This window comes from Cyphomyrmex costatus, unplaced genomic scaffold (genome assembly GCF_001594065.2).
Source record: "Cyphomyrmex costatus isolate MS0001 unplaced genomic scaffold, Ccosl1.0 scaffold425, whole genome shotgun sequence".
NCBI classification, from domain to species: Eukaryota; Metazoa; Arthropoda; class Insecta; order Hymenoptera; family Formicidae; genus Cyphomyrmex; species Cyphomyrmex costatus.
Window position 1 is genome coordinate 178,404 of NW_017278480.1, and position 20,993 is coordinate 199,396.

General features: G+C 38.0%; 1 protein-coding gene across 1 annotated transcript in view; it reads right to left on the reverse strand.

Annotated features, from left to right (window-relative positions):
- The window catches only part of LOC108777265 (cell adhesion molecule 2-like), a 52,740-nt gene extending 37,970 nt beyond the window's left edge, over positions 1 to 14,770 (reverse strand). The window contains exon 1 of the mRNA XM_018544104.1: positions 13,763 to 14,770. Within this exon, the coding sequence (XP_018399606.1) occupies positions 13,763 to 13,832 (70 nt within the window). The 5' untranslated portion in view covers positions 13,833 to 14,770. The remainder of the gene's footprint in view (positions 1 to 13,762) is intronic.
- Between the last annotated feature and the right edge of the window lie 6,223 nt (positions 14,771 to 20,993).

Here is a 20,993-nt window from a genome sequence, read left to right on the forward strand (position 1 = left end):
GAGAATCCTAAACATAAAAGATCATGGGTAACTCCAGGCGAACCATCGACATCGACTGCAAGGCCAAATCGCTATGGACGGAAGACAATGCTCTGTGTTTGGTGGGATCAGAAAGGTGTGATCTATTATGAGCTGCTAAAACCTGGCGAAACCGTTAATACTGAACGCTACCGACAACAAATGGTCAATTTGAATCAAGCTTTGCGTGAAAAACGACCGGAATATCAAGAAAAGCAACACAAAGTGATTTTGCTTCATGATGATGCACCATTCACACACAGCAAAATTGGTCAAGGAAACGATTGAGGCGTTTGGTTTGGAAATACTTTCGCATGCGGCTTACTCACCAAACTTGGCTCCGTCCGATTACTACTTATTTGCATCGTTGGGACACGCACTTGCTCAGCAGCGCTTCACTTCTTACGAAAATGGCTAGATGACTGGTTTGGCTCAAAAGAGCAACAATTTTTTTGGCGTGGCATTCACAAATTGTCAGACAGGTGGGAAAAATGTATAGCTAGCGATGGGCAATACTTCGAATAAAATATTTTTTATCATTTTCATGCAATAAACATGTATTTTCTATAAAAAAAATTCCGGTTTCATATTTACATACCTGGTATAGGTACCCGACTCTGACTCGACTACTGACTCGGACTTCCGACTATTAACCAATCACAGCAAGGCAGCAGCCGACTCTGACTGCCGACTCGAGAATAGAAATCATTCTATTCGATCGACTCTATCGGTCTGTAGTGTGAAACTACTACGAGACCTCGGTCGAGTCCCGGCATTTCGAGCGTCCGACATTTTTTCACGGCCGAGCTCTTGCAAATGAATCTATTCCAATAAATTGAAAAATCAAAAGTTCATAGAGATTGAAAGCATAGATTCAACCATTCTTTGGACTAAAAATTCAGTCCAAGAAATTTAGAAAGTGTAGTATTAACGATCTTTAATTCACTAATAAAAATCTTTTAGAATTTTTTTGGTATTTATTGAAAAATGTAACTAAACTTCACAGTTTGTTTTTATAAATATATGTTACTTTATCCATACATATTTTCAAGAAACGCCTCCGAAATGTTTAGAGGACGTTTCTTTAAAAAGTTCTATAAGTATTGGAAGATGATTTGATAAACAATAAAACTTTTTTTATAATCAAAATGACAAGTAACGTTAGCTTGTTACTCAGATTTATAAATTTTTTGGTACAAGCTTTGGCACTTAATAAGATATAATATAACTAACACTCCCCCCTTTATTGTTTTTTAATATACACTGTAAAAAAATTAAATGTTAATAATTTTAACTCAAAAACGTTGTGTAGATTTTCTGAGACATGCAAAAATGTTAAAATTAACAGTGTACATTATTACTTATTGTTAGATAGCGCAAACTGATATTATTTATGGCTATTTTAATATCAAAATTGTTGATAACAAAACCTGGAAAATGATTTGCTAAATACACAATTCTGTGGCAAAACTTTTTTGTCATCCAGTAAATTCGTTACGACTTGCAATCTCGTAATAAAAGAAAATCCGACGTATGTATATCAGTCGGTAGATCTCATAGGTAGAAGAGGAAGGAAGAAAGGAAGGAAGAAAAGAGGAGGAATAGTGCGTTTGTTGCTTATTATTTTATCTGTTCACTCGCTCGCGCTATGCTATAGCGTGGCTCCGACCGTGCACGCTGTTTTCCCTACTGAAGCACACAAATATTGGAATTTCCCGTGTAATAAGGGCTCAACCGAGGAAAAGAATCTGCTAAAGTCAGCCATCCGTGTACGAATGGATACGCGTTGCGAGAATACAATATAAACGTCTCGAAAATGATGTATAAGTTAAAATTACGACAAACGATGAATGTATAAAAGAGGAATAAAAGATAAATCAATTTCTCAAATGTGTGTGTGATAATATGATCGACAAGAAAGCGTAATTAAGTGTTTTATTGACAGATATCGTTGAATGCTTTGTTTAAAAATAGTATAACATGCAATTATTTAGTACAATAACATAACATTCAGGTTCCAATAATTTTGATCTTGACATATATTTCTTGATTTTTTATCAAAAGTGACTCAGTTATAAAAAGATCAAGTTTACCAGAGAAAAGGAAAAATTCTCTTTCAACTTGGCAGAAAATTATAATAATCAAATAACATTGACAAGAAAAGAACATATTTCTGATAAGATCAAATGTCATTTTTGCGAGAGAGTAACCACTAGTTGAAATATTCATCCTACACACAGATTACACCATTTTATTTGGTTTCATACGATTTCATTTGATGACAAATAGTTTTCCTCACTATACATGAAATTATCTAGTAAAATAAAAAAAAAAACAATTCATCTAATGCTAGACAATTACAATATTTCTCGTAGTTATATATGTAATTACTGGATTATACATCGGAATTTCATTATACGTATTTTGTAAGAGAATGGTTCCTTCTCAATTAAATAATCTTCAATTTTTTAGTTAGTATTTACGTTGGCGACTGTTTCTTACTCGCTATTATGTATATGTATATGCATTACGTACCATAATTGACTTTCTTGGTCATGTATTATAATAATAATTCAACCGCGCGGTTGGCTTTTTAATGTACTCTGTGCGTCACTGGTCGTCCTAGACACCACTAGCAAAGCGTTTCTTTTGTACATTATATGAATATCAGTAAGCAAGAGAGCATCTGTATTCTAACCTAAAATAAAAGTGATTTGTGCAATACATATACATGATATGTGTCTTGAGGTGTTCTCATGCTCTTACCCTCTCAATTTCTCAGGTCTTCTTGGTCATCAGTTCTGATAAGACATCTTTTAGAAGTTTTCTGACTTGCATCACTTGATCACTTCCCTTCTGAATGCCTTCATCTTTATTTCAGACAACGGCGGTTTTTTCAAATTTCTCTATCACCGCCTTATAATATGAATTTTATAATAATTTCGGAGATCACTTTTTGTTTCACGATTACATTAAGTGATTACTTTCTCACACTTTTGTCATGTTCGTTTTACAACTCTGAAAGACTACCGCTTTTTAAAGTTGTAATTTTAACAATTTTTTATGAAGTTAAGTCAGTTTATTTTTAACGTTGACATAGGGTAATGTTTATTTAATTCATTCATGATAGTAATTCGAAAATTGTATTTTTTTTAGTTATATATGTTACTTTTGAAGTAAAGAAGCGATATGCTGTTAATATTACGATAATAACTAATTGTAAATAACAATCAAAAGGGGGGGGGGGGGTTTAGATAACGCTCATTGTTTTTATTAAAAGTTATTAAATGAAATAAATCATACAAACATGTTTGACCTTACAAAAGAATTGAAGTTTATCTTGCATTTTAATTTGAATACTATTGTACACAGAGATGGGAAATAGACACATTTAAAATACATTTTTTCAAAAATTATTTTACATTTCCATTTAAATGATTTTTACTACCTATTTTCTATTTGAAATACACACATTCATAGATACTAATAATTTTAAACTAGTGCGATTAACGTCGCACGCGACGCGGAGATATCCAACAAGTTTATAGCTTTTCTAAACAATCTTTGTGCTCATTGGATATCGCTCTTCGCGCGATAGCTGTTAAGGCCATAAGAATGAGACTATGTCTGTATTAATCAAGTCAACGTTATATCGATCTTATAAATCTTTAAGAACGACTGCCATCTGGCATCATTCTTCAGCTATACAATGTTTGAATGATAGAAGATAAAGCATAGCGCGTGCGCGCGCGCACACACACACACACACACACCTTTAACGATTAGAATCTCATCAAATAGTGAAAAAAATTTTCTTAAATATAACACATACCTCCCACTTATTTCTAGAGAAGAATGTCTTTTTTCATATGGCGGATTAATTATAAGTTTTCTAACAGAAAAAAAAATGACATATTCCCTCTTCGAAAAATTTATTCTTTTAAAGACATCACATTTCATTGTTAGATAAAAAAAAAGTTTTTTTGTAAAAATTTATATTATATTATTATATATAAAAATTTATAATGGTAAATAAAATATATTAAGAATAAGAAATAAAAATTTAAATGCGAGACAAACATTCGGAAATAGGTACAATATATAGATATTTCAAAAATTATTTTATTTTAAAACCATTTTTATAAAAAAAATTCCTATTTTCCATTTTCTATTTTCTATTTCAAGCGGATGTCTAAAAAGTATGTTGTGTTTTATATTTTCAAATAGGAAGATTATAGATACATTTACGTATTTTACATTTCCTACTTTCAATAGATTCAGACACCGTTTTGAACATTTTTGATTTACATTGTTTGTATATTTGTAATATTTAAGTAAATGTCTGGGCGAGAGAGGGGTTCCACCGTAGGAAACAATAAAAATCGGAGCATAAGTGGAATCGAGTGAGTGAAATATAAAAGGAGAGTGGTAGATTTTAAACGAAGGTTTTTAGAAGACGAAAATTGAAACAACGTCAGAAGCGTAAATACTTATTTTTAACAACTAATATAAAGAGAGAGGGCCATGAGCCAATAAATTCGTTAAATTCTTTTAATTTATTCTAATATATTGCAAAGAATATCACCTAATTTTGGCGTTTCGTCCCGGCTTCCACTACTGGACTCATCAGTAAGATATTGTAATGGAAGCCTACCTTATACGCCGGTGTAAGTTATAAATGGGACGAAACGCCAAAATTAGGTGATATTCTTTGCAATATATTAGAATAAATTAAAAGAATTTAACGAATTTATTGGCTCATGGCCCTTCTCCCTTTATATTAGTTGTTAAAATACATATTGAGTCTTGTCACAATCTACTTATTTTTAACATTTCTTTGTTTCAACTTTTACCACACGGAAGCTACGTTTGTCCCTCTACTTTTTTTATATTTAACTTGCGTTCCAATTTTTATTTTCGCTAAAGACTCCGAAACTGTTCCTGCATCTCTATCAGAAAAAGAAGTCTAATTTATTAATTACTCACTCGGCTAATGGTACGAGCGAAAAGAAGGCATGATTACGCGTTTCATCGGTGGCCTTAGTCAAATCCGGATGCTTCGTACAATGTTACACGATATAATGCTTTCTGACAAGCGTAAAAAGTGATAAAACGCGATCGAGTTGCCGTAATTAATCACGGCGTAGCACCGCGAACAGCGGGATGCCCGGGTAAGTACATAATTTTGACATGCCACGATGATAATGCTTTCCGATAGATTTGCTTCGCGTATGTAATTAATGGCCCGCGAAAAGGAACAAGTTACACCACGCAATGCCTCATCACCATCTACCAACGAGAATCTCCAGCTATAGACGAACAAAACATCCGCGCAATAATAATTATATTCTGTGCTACAATGTAACGAATCTTTATTCTCTACTTGTTAAGGAAGAGGCTATTGATAGCAAAATGTTTTTTATACGATTTCATAAACTTTCTGGAGGTTTTATTCTCAAAAAATATCGCATATGATATTACATTATGGTATACGCGTTACGTACATTATGCTTTTTTTTTTTTTATAGAAGATAGGAGAGGGCGGAGCTATTTCGTCAATTTCAACTTTAAAATGATGAAAATTAGCAGAAAAATATCTCACATACCTAATAACATTTCGAACTTAACTATAATTTATTACTGGACAAAATGTAAACATGTAAATTAATATGCAACAGAAAAAAACATAAATATCTAAAGATCTAAACAAATGCAATTGTACGTGTATCAAAGTCAATGGATTATTAGTCCCCTTAAAAAGAATCTTTAAAAAAACGATATATATAATAGTGCAAGAAAATAATTCACATTATTAGAGGTAATTTTTTGCATTACCAAATATTAAAACTCTAATGAACATTTAATATAATTTTTATTGTGAAATTCGCTGCAAAAGTTACAGTTTATCATAGAAATGATGTATTTATTTTCGATTATAAAAGCTTCAACATGATAGCAAACTATTTTCTTTTGCGGTGATGTGCTTACAATTACGTTGTTCAAACATGACTGCTTCTTAAAAATGTAATCACGATCTTTAAATGTTAAATATGTGCTGTTTAAATATATGTGTGTTGTTTAAAAATATAAACGTTATTGCTAGCCGAATTAATCCTACGAAAAAACGCGAAAAAAATCCACCCCTATAAATTTAAAAATGTAAGTTTCAAGATTATTTTTCTGGCGCTTGAAAATTCAATTTTGAGGTCTAAATGATTTTTTGCTGTCGTTTCATTTTATTATTGCGCTTAACCGCAGTGTCGACATGTCAAAAAAGTAACTTAAATCACGACTCAGAATATGAGCATAAGCCTGGAACAGCGACTATAAAATTATATGTTTACGTCACAAAAAGTAGAAAATGTCTGCGAGAGGACACATAGATACGGGAGTGTTAATCATTCGGGCAAATGGGCGTGTTAAACGGTACATGCACTCCTTATCTGGGGCATCACAATATTTTTTCGCGGTTTCCGCGCTCAAATAATATGAAATTAGAGGTAGCAGGGATAGGACAGAATGGTCGGACAGATAAAAGAATTTACTACCTTCTGGAGGTAAATTGCCCCAGCTGTAAAATAAACCCGAAAACTGGAAAAAATACGCAAAAAGTGCAGTCGCACCGCGAGTCGAGCGTTAAGCGCGTGTCATGCACCGTATTGTTGAGCACGGAGAATGAGGATCGAACTGGAAAACAGGCACGCATCCATGTTTGATATATCATATCCCTTTTCTCTTTTTATTTACACACACACACACACACACACACACACACACACATATATATATAGAGTGTGATTCGTAAGTACTCTAAAAGATTTTAAAGTGTTTCTCGCATTTTAATTCAAAAAACGAAAACTCCACATGACTTAGTTTATATTCGAAATGGCTTAGATATCAATTAGATATCAAAGATATTGGATGTTAAAGTTGAAGGAAAAATTTCGTTTTTTCTAAAAATTTCAAAAATTACTCAGGTCAGTTTGATAAAATTTTATGTAAATTTTAAAGATATGAAAGCTCTTTTGAGGTCATACGTTATTTTTTTATTCACTCACACAGGAGGATTTATGAATAAACAGATATCTATGTTTGAAGCTATTTCGGACATATGAACTTTTTATCTGGAATTAATGTGAGGAATCACATCCTATATACATACATTCTTAGCTTCTTTAATTGAATAAATAAATCAATTTAAGCTCTAATGAATAAATCAATAAATAATAATAAATGCCTTTTAATGTCAATATATCATAAGTTACAATATTAATGTGTATATGAATATATTTTATTAAATGCAAAAAATATATGTATATACGTTTCCTTTAATTGAATAAAATAATATATGCAGTACACACACATTGCATTTTTTACAACAATTAAAAAAACAAAATTTTCTATGAGATTGTTTGGATTGTTTTGAATTACTAAAATTTTGTAATATTAATTTTAAAATAATGTTCTTTCTTTGTATTTTCGTTCTTTTTTTACAAGAAACTAAAAAAATTATAATTTTTTAACGATATATGTATATGTATTTACTATTCTTTTTACTTATTTACGGTCCTATCGTAAACCTGCACGGCGCATGCGAAGAGAGTGATGAGCAGAATTACCCCGACAAGTGATTCTGTTTATTTTAACGACGCGCGGGGGCTCTCGCTTTAAAACTCACCGCATGCGAAACAGCGCGTCTGCGATACATACATACGTTTCTCACGAATAAAAAAAGAAACAATGCGCGCTCGCTTTGTTATCTTCCGACAACGGCGAGTACGGCGACGTGCGTGATCACGTACCGCGGAGATTCGAGATTATGAGACAATTATTAAACAAAGCCCGTTCTGTCTACGACATCCGTTATCGATTTATGCGACCGTCACCTTTGGATAAAACAAATAAAAAGATTATAGATGGGAAAATTCATTCAGCACGAGAAATGGAGATTATCGCAGCTGAACAAGATTTTACATTGATAATAGTATAAAATTTAATCTTATCGAGTTTCGAATAAAGTCAGATTCATCTATAACAGAAAATGGATTAAATTAAATAAATGAATTTATTAATCAATTCTCTCTTAAACTTGATGGAACTAAGCTTTTATAAGAGCTTTTATAAGGGTATATCGCGCGCGGTGTTGGCGTGAAATTACAAAAGTCTGTGCAATCCATGAATCAATTTCTACTTTTATATTTTTGTATTTTGGAAAAAGAACATTGAATTCTGCACGAGAAGAATGACGAGACATTCGTGTGACAAGCTAATAAATCTCGTCAGAACATAATTAAGTTTACCGAACGTTTTATATATTAAATTACGCGCGACGTTGCGCGCGATAAAAAATGTAGTATCTTTGATTACTGTTTTGCATGGAGATTCGCCAGAGCGAGGGGTGACCAGACGGTATACGAGAAGGGAGAGAAGAGCAGGAAGGGAGCAAAGAGAGCGTGCGTAGTATTGTTTTATTTAAACGAAGAGCCGTACAGAGCCCCCGCTCGCCGGGCTTTATTGGAAATTGAGCCAATTATGGTACTTGGGTTAACGATCCATTGTAATATAGTTTCGCGGACGCTATCCCGAACAAAATCCCTCGTACGAGACGTCGTAATGTAGATTGCTTTACGCATAGAACCGCGGTGCGGCGCGTTGCCGGTGTTGGTGGAAAACGTCCTCCACGAGACGACACTTGACCGTCGTCCCTCTATCGTCATTGTCATGTTCGAAGGAAAGGAAACCGCCGCGCCGCGCCGCACCGGCCGCGAAGTGACGACGATAAGCGAGAAGTCGTGTTCTTTCGGCTTCGACCGGGCGAGTCGCGATAGCGCGCGTTAACTCTCAGCTTCACACACACACACACACACACACACACTTTGCCATCGGGTTTGGTTCCAGCGCCGCGATCGCGGTTCAAAGTTCAAACTCGATTTAACTTTGAAATCGGGTCCGCTCGCGTTGACCGCTCGATGGCCAAGTGCCCTGCACCGTCCAACCGACGACGCTCCTCCGCGCGAGTGTCCCGAGAGTTCAGGCTCTCTAATTGTCGTGCCAGCCGCGATATCGGCCGTCCCGACGTTTTTACCCAACGTCGCGTCACCCGCTCGCGCTAATGCAGGGCGGGTTTATGCGTTTAACGAGGCGTACGCGGGGGTTAAACGCGTGACTTGCTTTTTTCTCCTTCTCTCTCTCTCTCTCTCTCTCTCTGCCACCGCCGCTGTATACGAATGAAATTTCCACGATTCGCTTTGGTATGAAATACTTTGAATAATTCGTGACGCTTGTTGGCTAGGGGATGCAAATGTGGGCTATTTATTTTTTCGCCTATCGTCGTTATTTTAGGCTCGCCGCTACGTGGATTTTCAGAAGGGATTTCGCAAATGGTCGTTTTCTTCGCGCGAGCGGAGATATGCTTCGCGGTGGGTTCGAGGGTAAAATGAGGGTTAATTTATAAATATTCGATTTCTGCTCTCGGCAGCGCTCGAAATTAAGAAGATCAGGTCGTGGTGATGAATAATGGATGTCTTGTTATTTTGACTCGAGAATATCGTATTCTGTATATAGCTGTACTTAGCCTATATATATTTATGATATTCTGTTTTTTTCGCGATGAAATATTACTGTCGCTCTGCCAAATTAGAACTTGTTCGACTTTCATCTTTAAAAATAGTTATATCAAGAGGTGGGAAATATTTTCTTCCATACGAGCATACTCGATATGTAAATTTCAGAATGTATAATGTAGCGAAAACATTTGTACGAATAGTCCAGTCATCCGATAACCGGCCACGCGTATCATCGAAAAGTGTGCGCAGCCGCGATATGTTAATTCTCGCAAACACGATAATAATAATAATTTGCAAATGCGTGGTTCGAATACGCAGATCAGCGTACTTCAAGATAATATAACCTCGGCACATATATGCATATTGCAAATAAAGCAGGATATACGTTATCTATAGAAATAACCGCAGGTAGTCGTACCCTGCAGTTGGGAAATCAAAGAACCCCAATTAATGGAACCCTTAATTATATATGGAAAATTGGATCCCGATGCAACGAGGTTTTCACGTATAACGTAGTTTATAATGCGGAGAAACAGATGTTAAAGATGCAAGGCTCGATAAGTAGTTTTTGAGGTGTTCTGTGAGCATAAGTTATTTACATTCTTGATACCCCACAGCTAAAAAAAAAACTATCCATTGTTCGGTCTTGTGTCTACGTCATCTTTTGTTTACAGAGTTGAAACTACATTCTTGAACTTATTTCACCGAAATCCAATTTTTCATATAAGGTAAATGTACCGGTTATTGGACAGTTAAGGAATTCCACGACGAAATCATTTATTTAAACTTTAGAAACATTAAAATTTTAGTTTATTACACATGCTTACTAAGAATGGATGTTTTCTGAAACTAAATCCATTATCAAATATGTTATTTGCGTTTATTATAAATTGTATTTAGTCATAAATATAATATCATTCAAATGTCCTAATTATTGGACAAAAAATGTGACGCGTCTCTGTGTCCACAAAAGTATGACCCAATTATTGGACAAATAAGCAATTTCCTTATTATAGAAGAGAATCGCATTTTACTTACTTATCAATCAAGATTGTTCAAAAAAGTTTATCGAAATTGTAATTAGTGAAGTTTTATATAAAGTTTTATATGTAATATATACAAAATATGTTTGCAGTAGACAGGTACGCTAAGGAATGTCCTAATAAATGGACGATTGTCCATAAACGAAATTTTTTTTACAAAAGTATCATTTTTAATATGAATAAATTATATAATACTTAATTTCTAAATAATATGAAAAATTGCTTAACGAACTGGTACATTTACCTTAATTAGCGTGAGGTACTTTAACGTACGTATCTTACGTGTTTCTAAACAGTCCACTCAAATTTTGATGCTCATTTAACACAAGCTAAATACGTTAGAAAGTAATTCAAATATTATGTAAAAAATTAATACCAAAAATATAATATTACCGTAATTTGTAAGCAAAATTATAAAAACATCATATGTATATTTTTAGTAAAATTAACATTTATAGTATATTAAATTAATATGTATTTTATTCATTTGTCTTACATTTCAAAACACATTTTTATATTATTTGTTCACTAACGTATAAATTATGTTATTTTAATACAAGGAATGTTGAATATCAATTTAACAGAAATTCAAGTAACGCAATCGCATATTAAATTAACACATAGACTTATTAAAATTTCAACACAATAATTTTAATAAGAACCGATTTTAACACAAACGTAACATGTTTTCTACCGTATAACGTTCTCAGAAATCTTAATTACCTTTGTACGAATGTCACGTGACAGTGCGCATTTAGCAGCCGGCCGGCTGGTAAGACGTGCTAAATCGCGGGTTTATTCCGGCCTGCCGATGTATAGTTGAAGGGGGTAATTTCCGAACGATAATCGCTGTTTGAAGCTGTCGATCGTTCCATTACCTCTGCCCTCGTCCATCGATTTACAAACGATTACTTGTCTTCCGCAAGCTCATCGTTGCGTATATACGCGAAGACGCGGTCGCGATCGCGTCGAGTGTTTTAATTAAATATGAGACGATACTAAATTTTCGTGCGACGCGCGCTAAAAATACAAGCGCCAAAAGAGAATGAGGTTAAAGTGGCAAACTAATTTCAACGTTGAGAGAGCAGTCGTGAGTTCGATGAACGACGAACGGAAGGCTGAAAATGGCCCCACGGGGAGATTTTGCAATTTCTTTAGTAACAATCTCGGAATTTTGTTTATGGCGATCGATGCGTATACGGCGAAACGTGGTGAAAGGGCAATTCCCGAACGACAATGGTTTGTTCGAAGCCGACCGTTCCATTATCTCGACCGATTCGCAAACAGTAGTTATACACTCCACAAACTCACTATTTCATAGGTAAAGACGGCTGCCGTGTGCCTCTCGCGATCGCACGGCGAATGTTTTAATTAAGTACGAACTTAAAACAAAGTTCCGTCGTGGATACTAAAAATGCGCTTGATACCAGACGCGGCGGAAGGGAGTTAAATCAACGAACTAATTTCGAAGCGAAACACACCGCGCCGAACCGGCTTCGATTGGACGATATAATGCGGAGGAGAAAAAGTCCGGATTCGCGCGAGGGAGAATAGATTCGGCGATTTTTCTGGCTGACTGTTATTCCAATTTATTCGAGCTGAACGAAAATAATAATTCGCGAACTCGTCGCTGTGTAAACCGAGACGCGACCGTTTTAAATTCCATTTGATTCTTCGAGATTCTCTCTCTCTCTCTCTCTCTCTCTCTGTCGGCCGATAACTTGAATATAATTCAATTATATATCGACTCGCGAATTTTTGTTTATCGCGGATCGAAGAGGTCCCTCGGTATTTTCGTACGCGACTAGATATTGTTATTCCCGGCGCTTTGCATGGATATACATAAATGCATGGCGCGCTTTGTGTACTAGCTTTTATTCGCCTAGCTTTTATTCTTCTGGTTTTTATTCTTCCATGTCACGTTGCATTTTGCCGCGCGCGAGCAAGCTAGACGAGCCGTGTATGCATTTACCGATGTATACATGTACATTCGACTGTCGTACTTCTCTGTCGACGATTTAATCGGACGATTTCAAGATAATTGCGAAATTGACGTCGGGTATTAGCGGGTACGTTAATTCACTAATTCACTTGTCATATAATGAATGCCGCCGCGCGCGACGCACCGAAATTATTTTTCGAACGGTGCGGCGAGCGCTTTAACTCGCAAATCAGAAGCGATTCATGCTATTGAACTTGGACGGACAATCAAAATATGCCTGGCACGTCAAATGCGCGCACGCATGCCGAAAAATAGATTTCGATAGCCCTCTTACGAAGGCTTTATTCGCGTAGATTCGGTTATTGTCATGCCAACGTTGATTCGCAATAGTAACTACATTTCCTCTCTATGATTAGAGAATATATTATATTTGTAATGAAATCTTGTAACTCCATTGAAAGTCATTCGAACCGTATACGATACAATTTGTATATTTCCTTTGTACAAAAACTGAAGCATCTAAAAAAACATAAATGTTGCTAGATACTGTAAGGAATTATCGCATTATGAAAATAATTAGTGGGACGTTCATTTAAACTGATATTCAAATCATTATTAAATACTTGAGCTGAGTTTTTAGATATTTGAGCAAAAGCGTTCTTTCTTTTTTAATACATTTTTAAAAACATTGAACTTTTAACACTCAAAATAAATTGCCTTCCAATATTAAATTTTTGTAAAGGACATTGTTTGAACATTTTGTCGCGATCAAAATTTTTATCGTATTTTATCATTCTATTAATTATTATTATAGATATTTACACGACTGTGACTACTATTCTCTCTCTCTCTCTCTCTCTCTCTCTCTCTCTCTCTCTCTCTCTCTCTCTCTCTCTCTCTCTACTCTCTCTCTCTCTCTCTCTCTCTCTCCCTTTCTCTGTCTTATTGCTGTTCTGTAAATTTTGACGTTAAGAATTCACTCCGAGACTTTAACAGAACGTCGCTTTATTCGATTGTAAAACTTGTACATGCTTATCTGAGAAGAACAAAGTGCCGCTTTGAAGTGTACTTGACGCTACAAATCCATCTCTCTCAATCCGCGTCTCTCTCTCTCTCTCTCTCTCTCTCTCTCCCTCTCTCGTTGTGTAATATATATTGTACTTTATCTGTGAGAAATATGATCGATCGCGTACCTGAATAGATCAGCAGCGACGACAATACGAGGAGCCGGGATAGTAGAACGGCGAAGGCCGCGCGCAACATCCTCGCTCCCGCGAGTGATCCTGATTCTCCAAGATCGCCGGGAACGTTCCGCGACGATGACGCGCTCAGCGCGGCGCGGCGCGACGCAACGCGACGCGGCGCGCGGCGCAGCGCAACACGACGGCGGCACAGGCAAAGGAGATCGACCTATCTCCTAACTCCCGCGACCGTCATCACTCGTAGTGAGTCGTCATCACACAGGACGGGGGGAGGGGGGGAAGAAGAGGGAAGGATCGAGTCCACAACGTGATCCCCGGTAAATCGTCGGCCGCAGCGAATTCGCAAGCGCGTTTTTTTTTTCGGTACTTTTTTTTTTTCTTCTTTTTTCTTTTCAAACGCGTTTCGCGCGAATGCGTTGGAGAGTCGCCGGTGCGAGGAAATCGATCTTTTTACGTTGGCCAGCCGAGCGAACGAACGAGAACACGCGCGCGACGCAACGCGGTACTCGCGCGCAAGAGACGGCACGAGGCTTCCCACTCGCGCGCGCAACACGAGAATCGCGCGTCGGTAAAGAGTAGTATAAAATCCAAAGAGCACGACAGCGTTGACAGTGGCGGCGGTAGCAACGAATGTTTCAAGTACTTGCGGCGACTCGTGGTGACACGCGACACATAATTTTCTCCACGGCCGCCCCTTGACTAATTGAAAATCTATATACGGCTGCGTTACACGGGTTTCCACCTTCCGCGGAAAGCAGTCGGTACTGCGGCATCGGCACCGGAGGAGGACGAGGCGCCGAGGCGCGCGTGAGAGGGTTGGTGCGACGAGTCGAGGAGGGCGGGGGTGTTGTGCACCCCGACGTGTGGAGGAAAGAGAGAGGAGAATTAGAGAGGGAGAGGAAGAGAGAAAGAGAGACGTGACGAAGTCGAGGAGGTGGTAGCGAACGGCAGTGCTGTTGCTGCTGCTGGTGCTGCTGGTGCTACTGCTGCTGCCGCCGCTGCCGCTGCCGCTGCTGCTGCTGCTGCTGCTGGTACCGCTGCTGAGTGTGGTGCTGGTGGTGGTAGAGGTGATGGCAGTGGTTCTGGCGGTGGTGGTGGTTGTGCCGATGGTGGCAGCGGCGCTCGAGGAGAGGGCGGAAGACCACCTGGCAGCGCGGGGTGGAAAGAGCGCGAGGAGGACGGAACGATCGAGGTAGAGGTCGAGGGGGTTTGGGAGAGAGCAGGAAGAGGAGGAGGAGGAGGAGAAGGACGGAGGGAGAGGGCAGGGTGAGTGAGTTCGAGTTGCTTCCTGGGCGACTGCGCTGTTCTCCAAGTCGATGATCGCTGCAAAATCTTCCGTCTCTCTCTTTCTAGCGCGAGGACTGGCCCCCTCCCCCCTCCCCTCCCCCTCCTCGCGCACTATCTGTCTCTCTCTCTCTCTCTCTCTTTCGGTACGTTCCTCGTACGTACGCGCGCATTTCTCACTTCCACGCTCGGCGAGTGTATGCGTTTGTCGTATATATACACAGATATATGTATGTGCATACATACGTGCAATGTACGCGCGAAAGAGGGTGGGGGCGCGCGCGCGCTCGCGCGTCCGTGCGGGCGCTAACGAAATTGGCGAAATACGCTCCGCTCGGAGGAGCGCGGACGGGAAGCTACCGTTCGCCGCCGTCCCTCTCGGACTCGCGGCGTTCGGCGTATATCGCGTCGTCGTCGTCTCACTTTCAACCGCATCGCGCCGTACCGCGCCGCACCGCGCCGCACCGCGCCGCACCGCGCCGCGCTGCCACCACGATGTCGGTCTCTCAGCTGCGGGAAAAACGGTCGGCGGACGAGAGGATAACGCGGAAGTTAGTTGGCGATCGTCCGGGGCGATCTTCCGTACACCGGGCTTAATCCTGTGGCCCGGTAATAGGATCGACCGGCGATCCCTCGGGGAGTATCCGGCGCGACTCTCGAGATTTTCGAATTTATGGGGGAATTGCGGGCGTACGTACGCTTCTTGGACGCCGCCGTATGGAATATGCTCCTCGCCATAAATCCGAAATTCCGAGTGGCCCGAACGACGTCCATTGTTGGGCCGGAGAGTGTAAGGAGAGTCCGTCGTCCCGCGCGATTGTCCTGCAAGACCGCCCAATGACATTTGCCAGGGAGAGAATCCGAGATATATTTTATTTATAAATCAAATCTCCTTTGCTTCTTCTCTGATTGAATTAAAGTAAAATAATGAATCTCCGATATAAATCCACGACTCTCATTTTGGCGATGTTTTCTCACATGTTATATGTATATACGATTGACTTGGATGTTATGTTTCTCTATGACACATTTTCGAATAAACAACGAATGTATTATATAATATTGTATTATATTTCGACGCTTTAAAAGAATATGTGCTGTTTTAGAAAGCTTAACAAATATAGTTGAGAATAGCCTACATCCTACGTTACACCTTCTTTAATCTCTCTTCTTTCTAATTTCCATCGCGCGCATGTCAACGGATCTCGAAATTATTAATCCAACATGACGGTACCATTTCAGTGACAAGGTGCAGCAATACAAGGTAATTTCAGAGCTAAATCGCGAGTAAAAGAAACAGCATTATGTTAACGAACGTAATTAATGTATGCCGCAGTCTTTGCGACGTGTAGCTACTCGAGAGATATGTAGCTACAGCGCTATGGTACTCGGGAAATCTCGGGATGAGTATTATTCCTTATTTGAAGCATAAGCTCGGTATCAACTCGCTCGCAGTGCGGTGCCGGTGGTGCGGCCGTAATGGGCTTCTCCTACGCGTTACGTCAAAAAAGGCGTAAAAAGAATAAGAGGAAGGGCGTTTCGTGCAGCCACTCGGGGAAGGAGCGGTCTGTATATAGCGAAAGAATTTCTCTCGCATTTCGAGTTATTGCACTTGACAGGTTTCTCGCCCCTGCGCTCACTCCGCCATGTTACCACGGCGAGTGCCGGCGAGCTTGCGGCGAGAAACGGGAAATGGGAGGATAAGGCGAAAGTTAGTTGGTGATCGTCCGTGCATCGAGCTTTAATCCTTTGTCCCGGTAACGGGATCCTGGCGTTAAATCCCTTCGGTCTCGCATCCGCGGAGGATCTTTCGTACTTGTCCAAATAAGGGCGGTAATTTAACACCGCGGAGACGAGCGAGAGCGAACGGTCATTTCCACTGTTCCCTCGAATTCTCGGTTGCCGTAAAATCCCGAATTTACTCTCTCCCGATTGACTTACACATTATTTTATCCTTCCACCTATATTCCGTTCTTATTATTCGACTTTTTATCGTTATAACTTTATGCGAATATCTCTGAGGGTTTTCTGAAAATTGCAGAAAATTGCAATGGAACACGATAGCTTTTAGTTAATTTTTAACAAATTTAATAAACAACAATAATAGTAATAATCTTTATTAAAGTTCAAATAACAAGAGAAAAAAATAAATCTACAGAATAAAATACAATAGAGAGCGGAAGATGTACTTTTAAAGGGGTGAGGCATCAGCATAATGCTGTTTGAAGCCTATAAGTCTATATGATACGAAAAAAAGAATAGAATTAATGGCATATACGTGTGTATGTGGTGGACGAAACAATAAAATAATAAATATAAAATCTTTTTTTCTTCCTCTCTGTTTCAATCTTGTATTATTCGACTTTTAGGCAATAACTTCCGTGGTTATTCTTTAAGGCACAAGTACCCAAAGCGATCATTTCGACCACCGGCGAATTCCAAATAGGTCACTTGATAGACCTTCCGCTTGGTTATTTGATAGACTTTTGCGGTCTTCTATCTAGTCTGTTCTCTTACAGTTCTCTTGCACTTGTCCAAATAACCCCGATGGTCTTCTAATCGAAGTAGCGGCGATTTTGTCCGTCGGGGAATTTTAAACGCGAGTAATCCCGTTTCTACTTGAGAGATTCCTACATTTTTCAGTCTGTCCATTGCGCCTTCGCGCTCTTTAATCTTCAGCGGTAATGGGGACCGCTATATAAATAGCTCCGTTTGGAAAAAGAAGATGGCCGCTGCCTAGATGTAAGGACTTTTTAATAGCTTTTTTTTTTTTTTCAAGCAAACGTCGCACACATGCGGAATCTGCTAATTAATTTTGACAAACAGTTTTCCAGTTCTTGAGAAATTTCCCGTGCAAAAGTATAATATTGACGACAAACGGTATACCAGCAGTGTTAAACGTTATTCGAGGATCGAATCACAGACGCGTCTCTTCGTCGCGCTCTTCGCATAGTTACATGTTACATAAAGCAGATGGAAGAGTGTTTCGCATAGTTTCTCGTTGCCACGAGATACACGCCGTGATATCATAGAATCTCTTTCGCATTTGTGAAGTTATCGCGCTTGGCTGCTCTCTCTCTCTCTCTCTCTCTCTCTCTCTTTCTTCTTATGTAAATAGGATATTCCTATAATGCAAATTTTTGTCTTCTCACGTATACATGTATGATATATAAATATATATGTTCTTATTTTTTCGATGTTTCCTTTTGTTTCATGTTAAATTCTATCAATATAAAAAAGCAGGGATAAATGCCAGAGGCGCAGTTAAGATCCGCCGGTGATCGTTCGAGATGATTTCCTGTATATCAGCTGGATTGAATCTCGTAATCCGATAAACTGCCGCAAATGCCGCAAAGTTCTCAGACGATCAGTATTTTGGTAGCTTTATTTAACACGTTCAATGTTACGCAGATAATATGTCCTATAATACGAAAATCTGTGCGAAAATCATTGACTCGGAAGTAGAAGAAAAATATCCTCGCGAAAAGTAGGATATCATGTATATATATTCTTTTAATCTTTGATTATATATCTTTGGACGATATTAAAACTCCAACAAATAGCTTCACATCCTCTTTGTTCGACTAAATACTAAGGTAAAGGAGAGGTATGGAAGCAACTAAGCGCTGAGATTTCAATATTCATCTAACGATCGGATTGCAGATTTCTATTTAAAGCGTTGTGTAAAACATGAAGACGCGTTCGCGGAATTCGTTAGACGTGCATTTCGCTATTGCGTCGATTAAATAAATTCCTGGCAGCAGGAAAGGGCGAGAGAACGCGGCGAAAACATTAAAGAGTTTCCTTCACACTCGGGAGTTTCCGTAACTCGATAGCTTTCTCGCCTTGGCGCACTCCGGTCGGTTCTTCTTTGGCCGACCAGCGCCAAGCTGCACAGGATAAACGGCCAGTGGATGAGACGATAACGTGAAAGTTACTTGGTGATCGTGTAAGGCAATCGTCCGTGTATCGTGCTTAATCCTCTAGCTCTCTGGTAACAGGATTAACATCGAGGGAGGGGAAAGAAACTTTTTGGAAGGATCGCACACGCGCACCGATTAAATGCATCGCGTATTTACCGGATCGTCGCGTAGTCGATTCGCCGTCGAATAAACATCCGCCGTTTCGTCAAACGAGATCGCAAATTGGCCGAGAAAGTAGCGGAAGAAGATGTCGAACGTGCGTAATTGATTAAACGCGATTTCACGAATTTGCAAACGAGACAAGAGAGAATGACGACCTGTTGACGCTTTAGTGTTTCTTTTTTTAAATTTATTTTTTTTTTCTCTCTAACTCTTTGCCATCCGTTGCACTTGTCCGTCATTCAGCGATTTTCGCGTTTAATTATGCGCATTGAAATGCAGGTAACGTATATGAGCACCGAATTAGAGGCGAGGTTCATTATATAGCGATTGAAAATTGCCCAGTATAAACGTGTCGGTTTTATATCCTGCAAAATGAGCGCCAATCGAATCGATATTCGAAAACCATTTGATGAAATGATTGCCGTGGAGTGGATTAACCGGAAGTTCGAAACAGGCGATGATAATTACAATAGATCGCTCGCATTTGGATCTCCATTTATGGATGGATAACTCTGTAACGTTCTCAAATTTCTGACTGCTTCGAAGTGGATTACGGTTAGGATACTTTCACAAAAGAGAGGACGGATCGATTTGTGTAGTAAGCATGTACCGTATGTGTTATGTTATCACAGTATTAGTGAACCAATGAAACTTTGTAATTAATGTTATTACAAAGTTATTATATTAATTATCATTAAAATGTGTTCGGAGTAACATAAATCGACATAAAAGAATCAGTAGAGAAAAGTGAGCAAGGCGAAAATTTAGAGAATTGTTAATTGCATTGATTTTTATAATAGATAAGGAGTCTGTTTCTCATCTAATTTTTATGTACCTTTATTTGCCGGAAAATAATATGACATTACAAAATTTTATCTCTCACAGATCTTAATAAAAATCACGAACTTTATTTTGGAAAAAAATCTCTACAAAAATTTAAACAATTTATAATTTTTTTATTTTAAATTATAAAAACGAAATAGGCTAATGAGAGTCAATCTGCGGCAATTGGTGCGAATTAATAATTATTTATAAACTTATACTTATAACTATATATCAAACGTTTCGGCTTCACTTTGAGCCATCTTCAATGATCTGAACAAAGATATCTTCAAACATGGTCATCCACGGCTAGATAAGAGTGGTAACACACTGTCTCCATTCAAATTTGACAAAAAATTGGATGGTTTTTTGGCACAGAATAGACGATCAGTGCAGCCATGAAGTAAAAATTTGAAAAGTTATTAAAGAATACATCGAGAAGTTATAATACTTGTGAATATGAGAAATAAATATATTACATGTCAACGGACAGTAGTCAAATTTTTTATTTTACTTTACGAATAATAAAATACATAAGAATTACTCATTCAAATATTGAGAAACAGAAATCTTGTATAAAAAATCTAAATTTTTTTATATTCCCAAAAAATATCATTTTATTTTATAATAAAATTATACGTAATAAGTACAAAGGATCATACCATTACATTAATTTTCACATATTATAAAAAAATATTTAAATGTTTATAACTATAGTATATTACGTATATTATATACGAAATTCAAAACGGAGATTTAAAAAATTGACGAGTAATAAAATTCTTTTTTCAATATAAAAATTTTAGCAACACGATATTTATCGAGAAACAAAACGTTGATTAAAATTTGTTGTTTAGTGAAATTTAAAATAGACAAGATGTAACAATTGAAATTCAAATGTCTCATGTGTTTCCAGCCTCGATAAAAAAATCCGACTTACATACATTATTTTAACATATGTATGATAAATTAGATACAATAAATATATATTAAAAGGCAAAAGAAATAAAAAATACCAAACATATATCTCC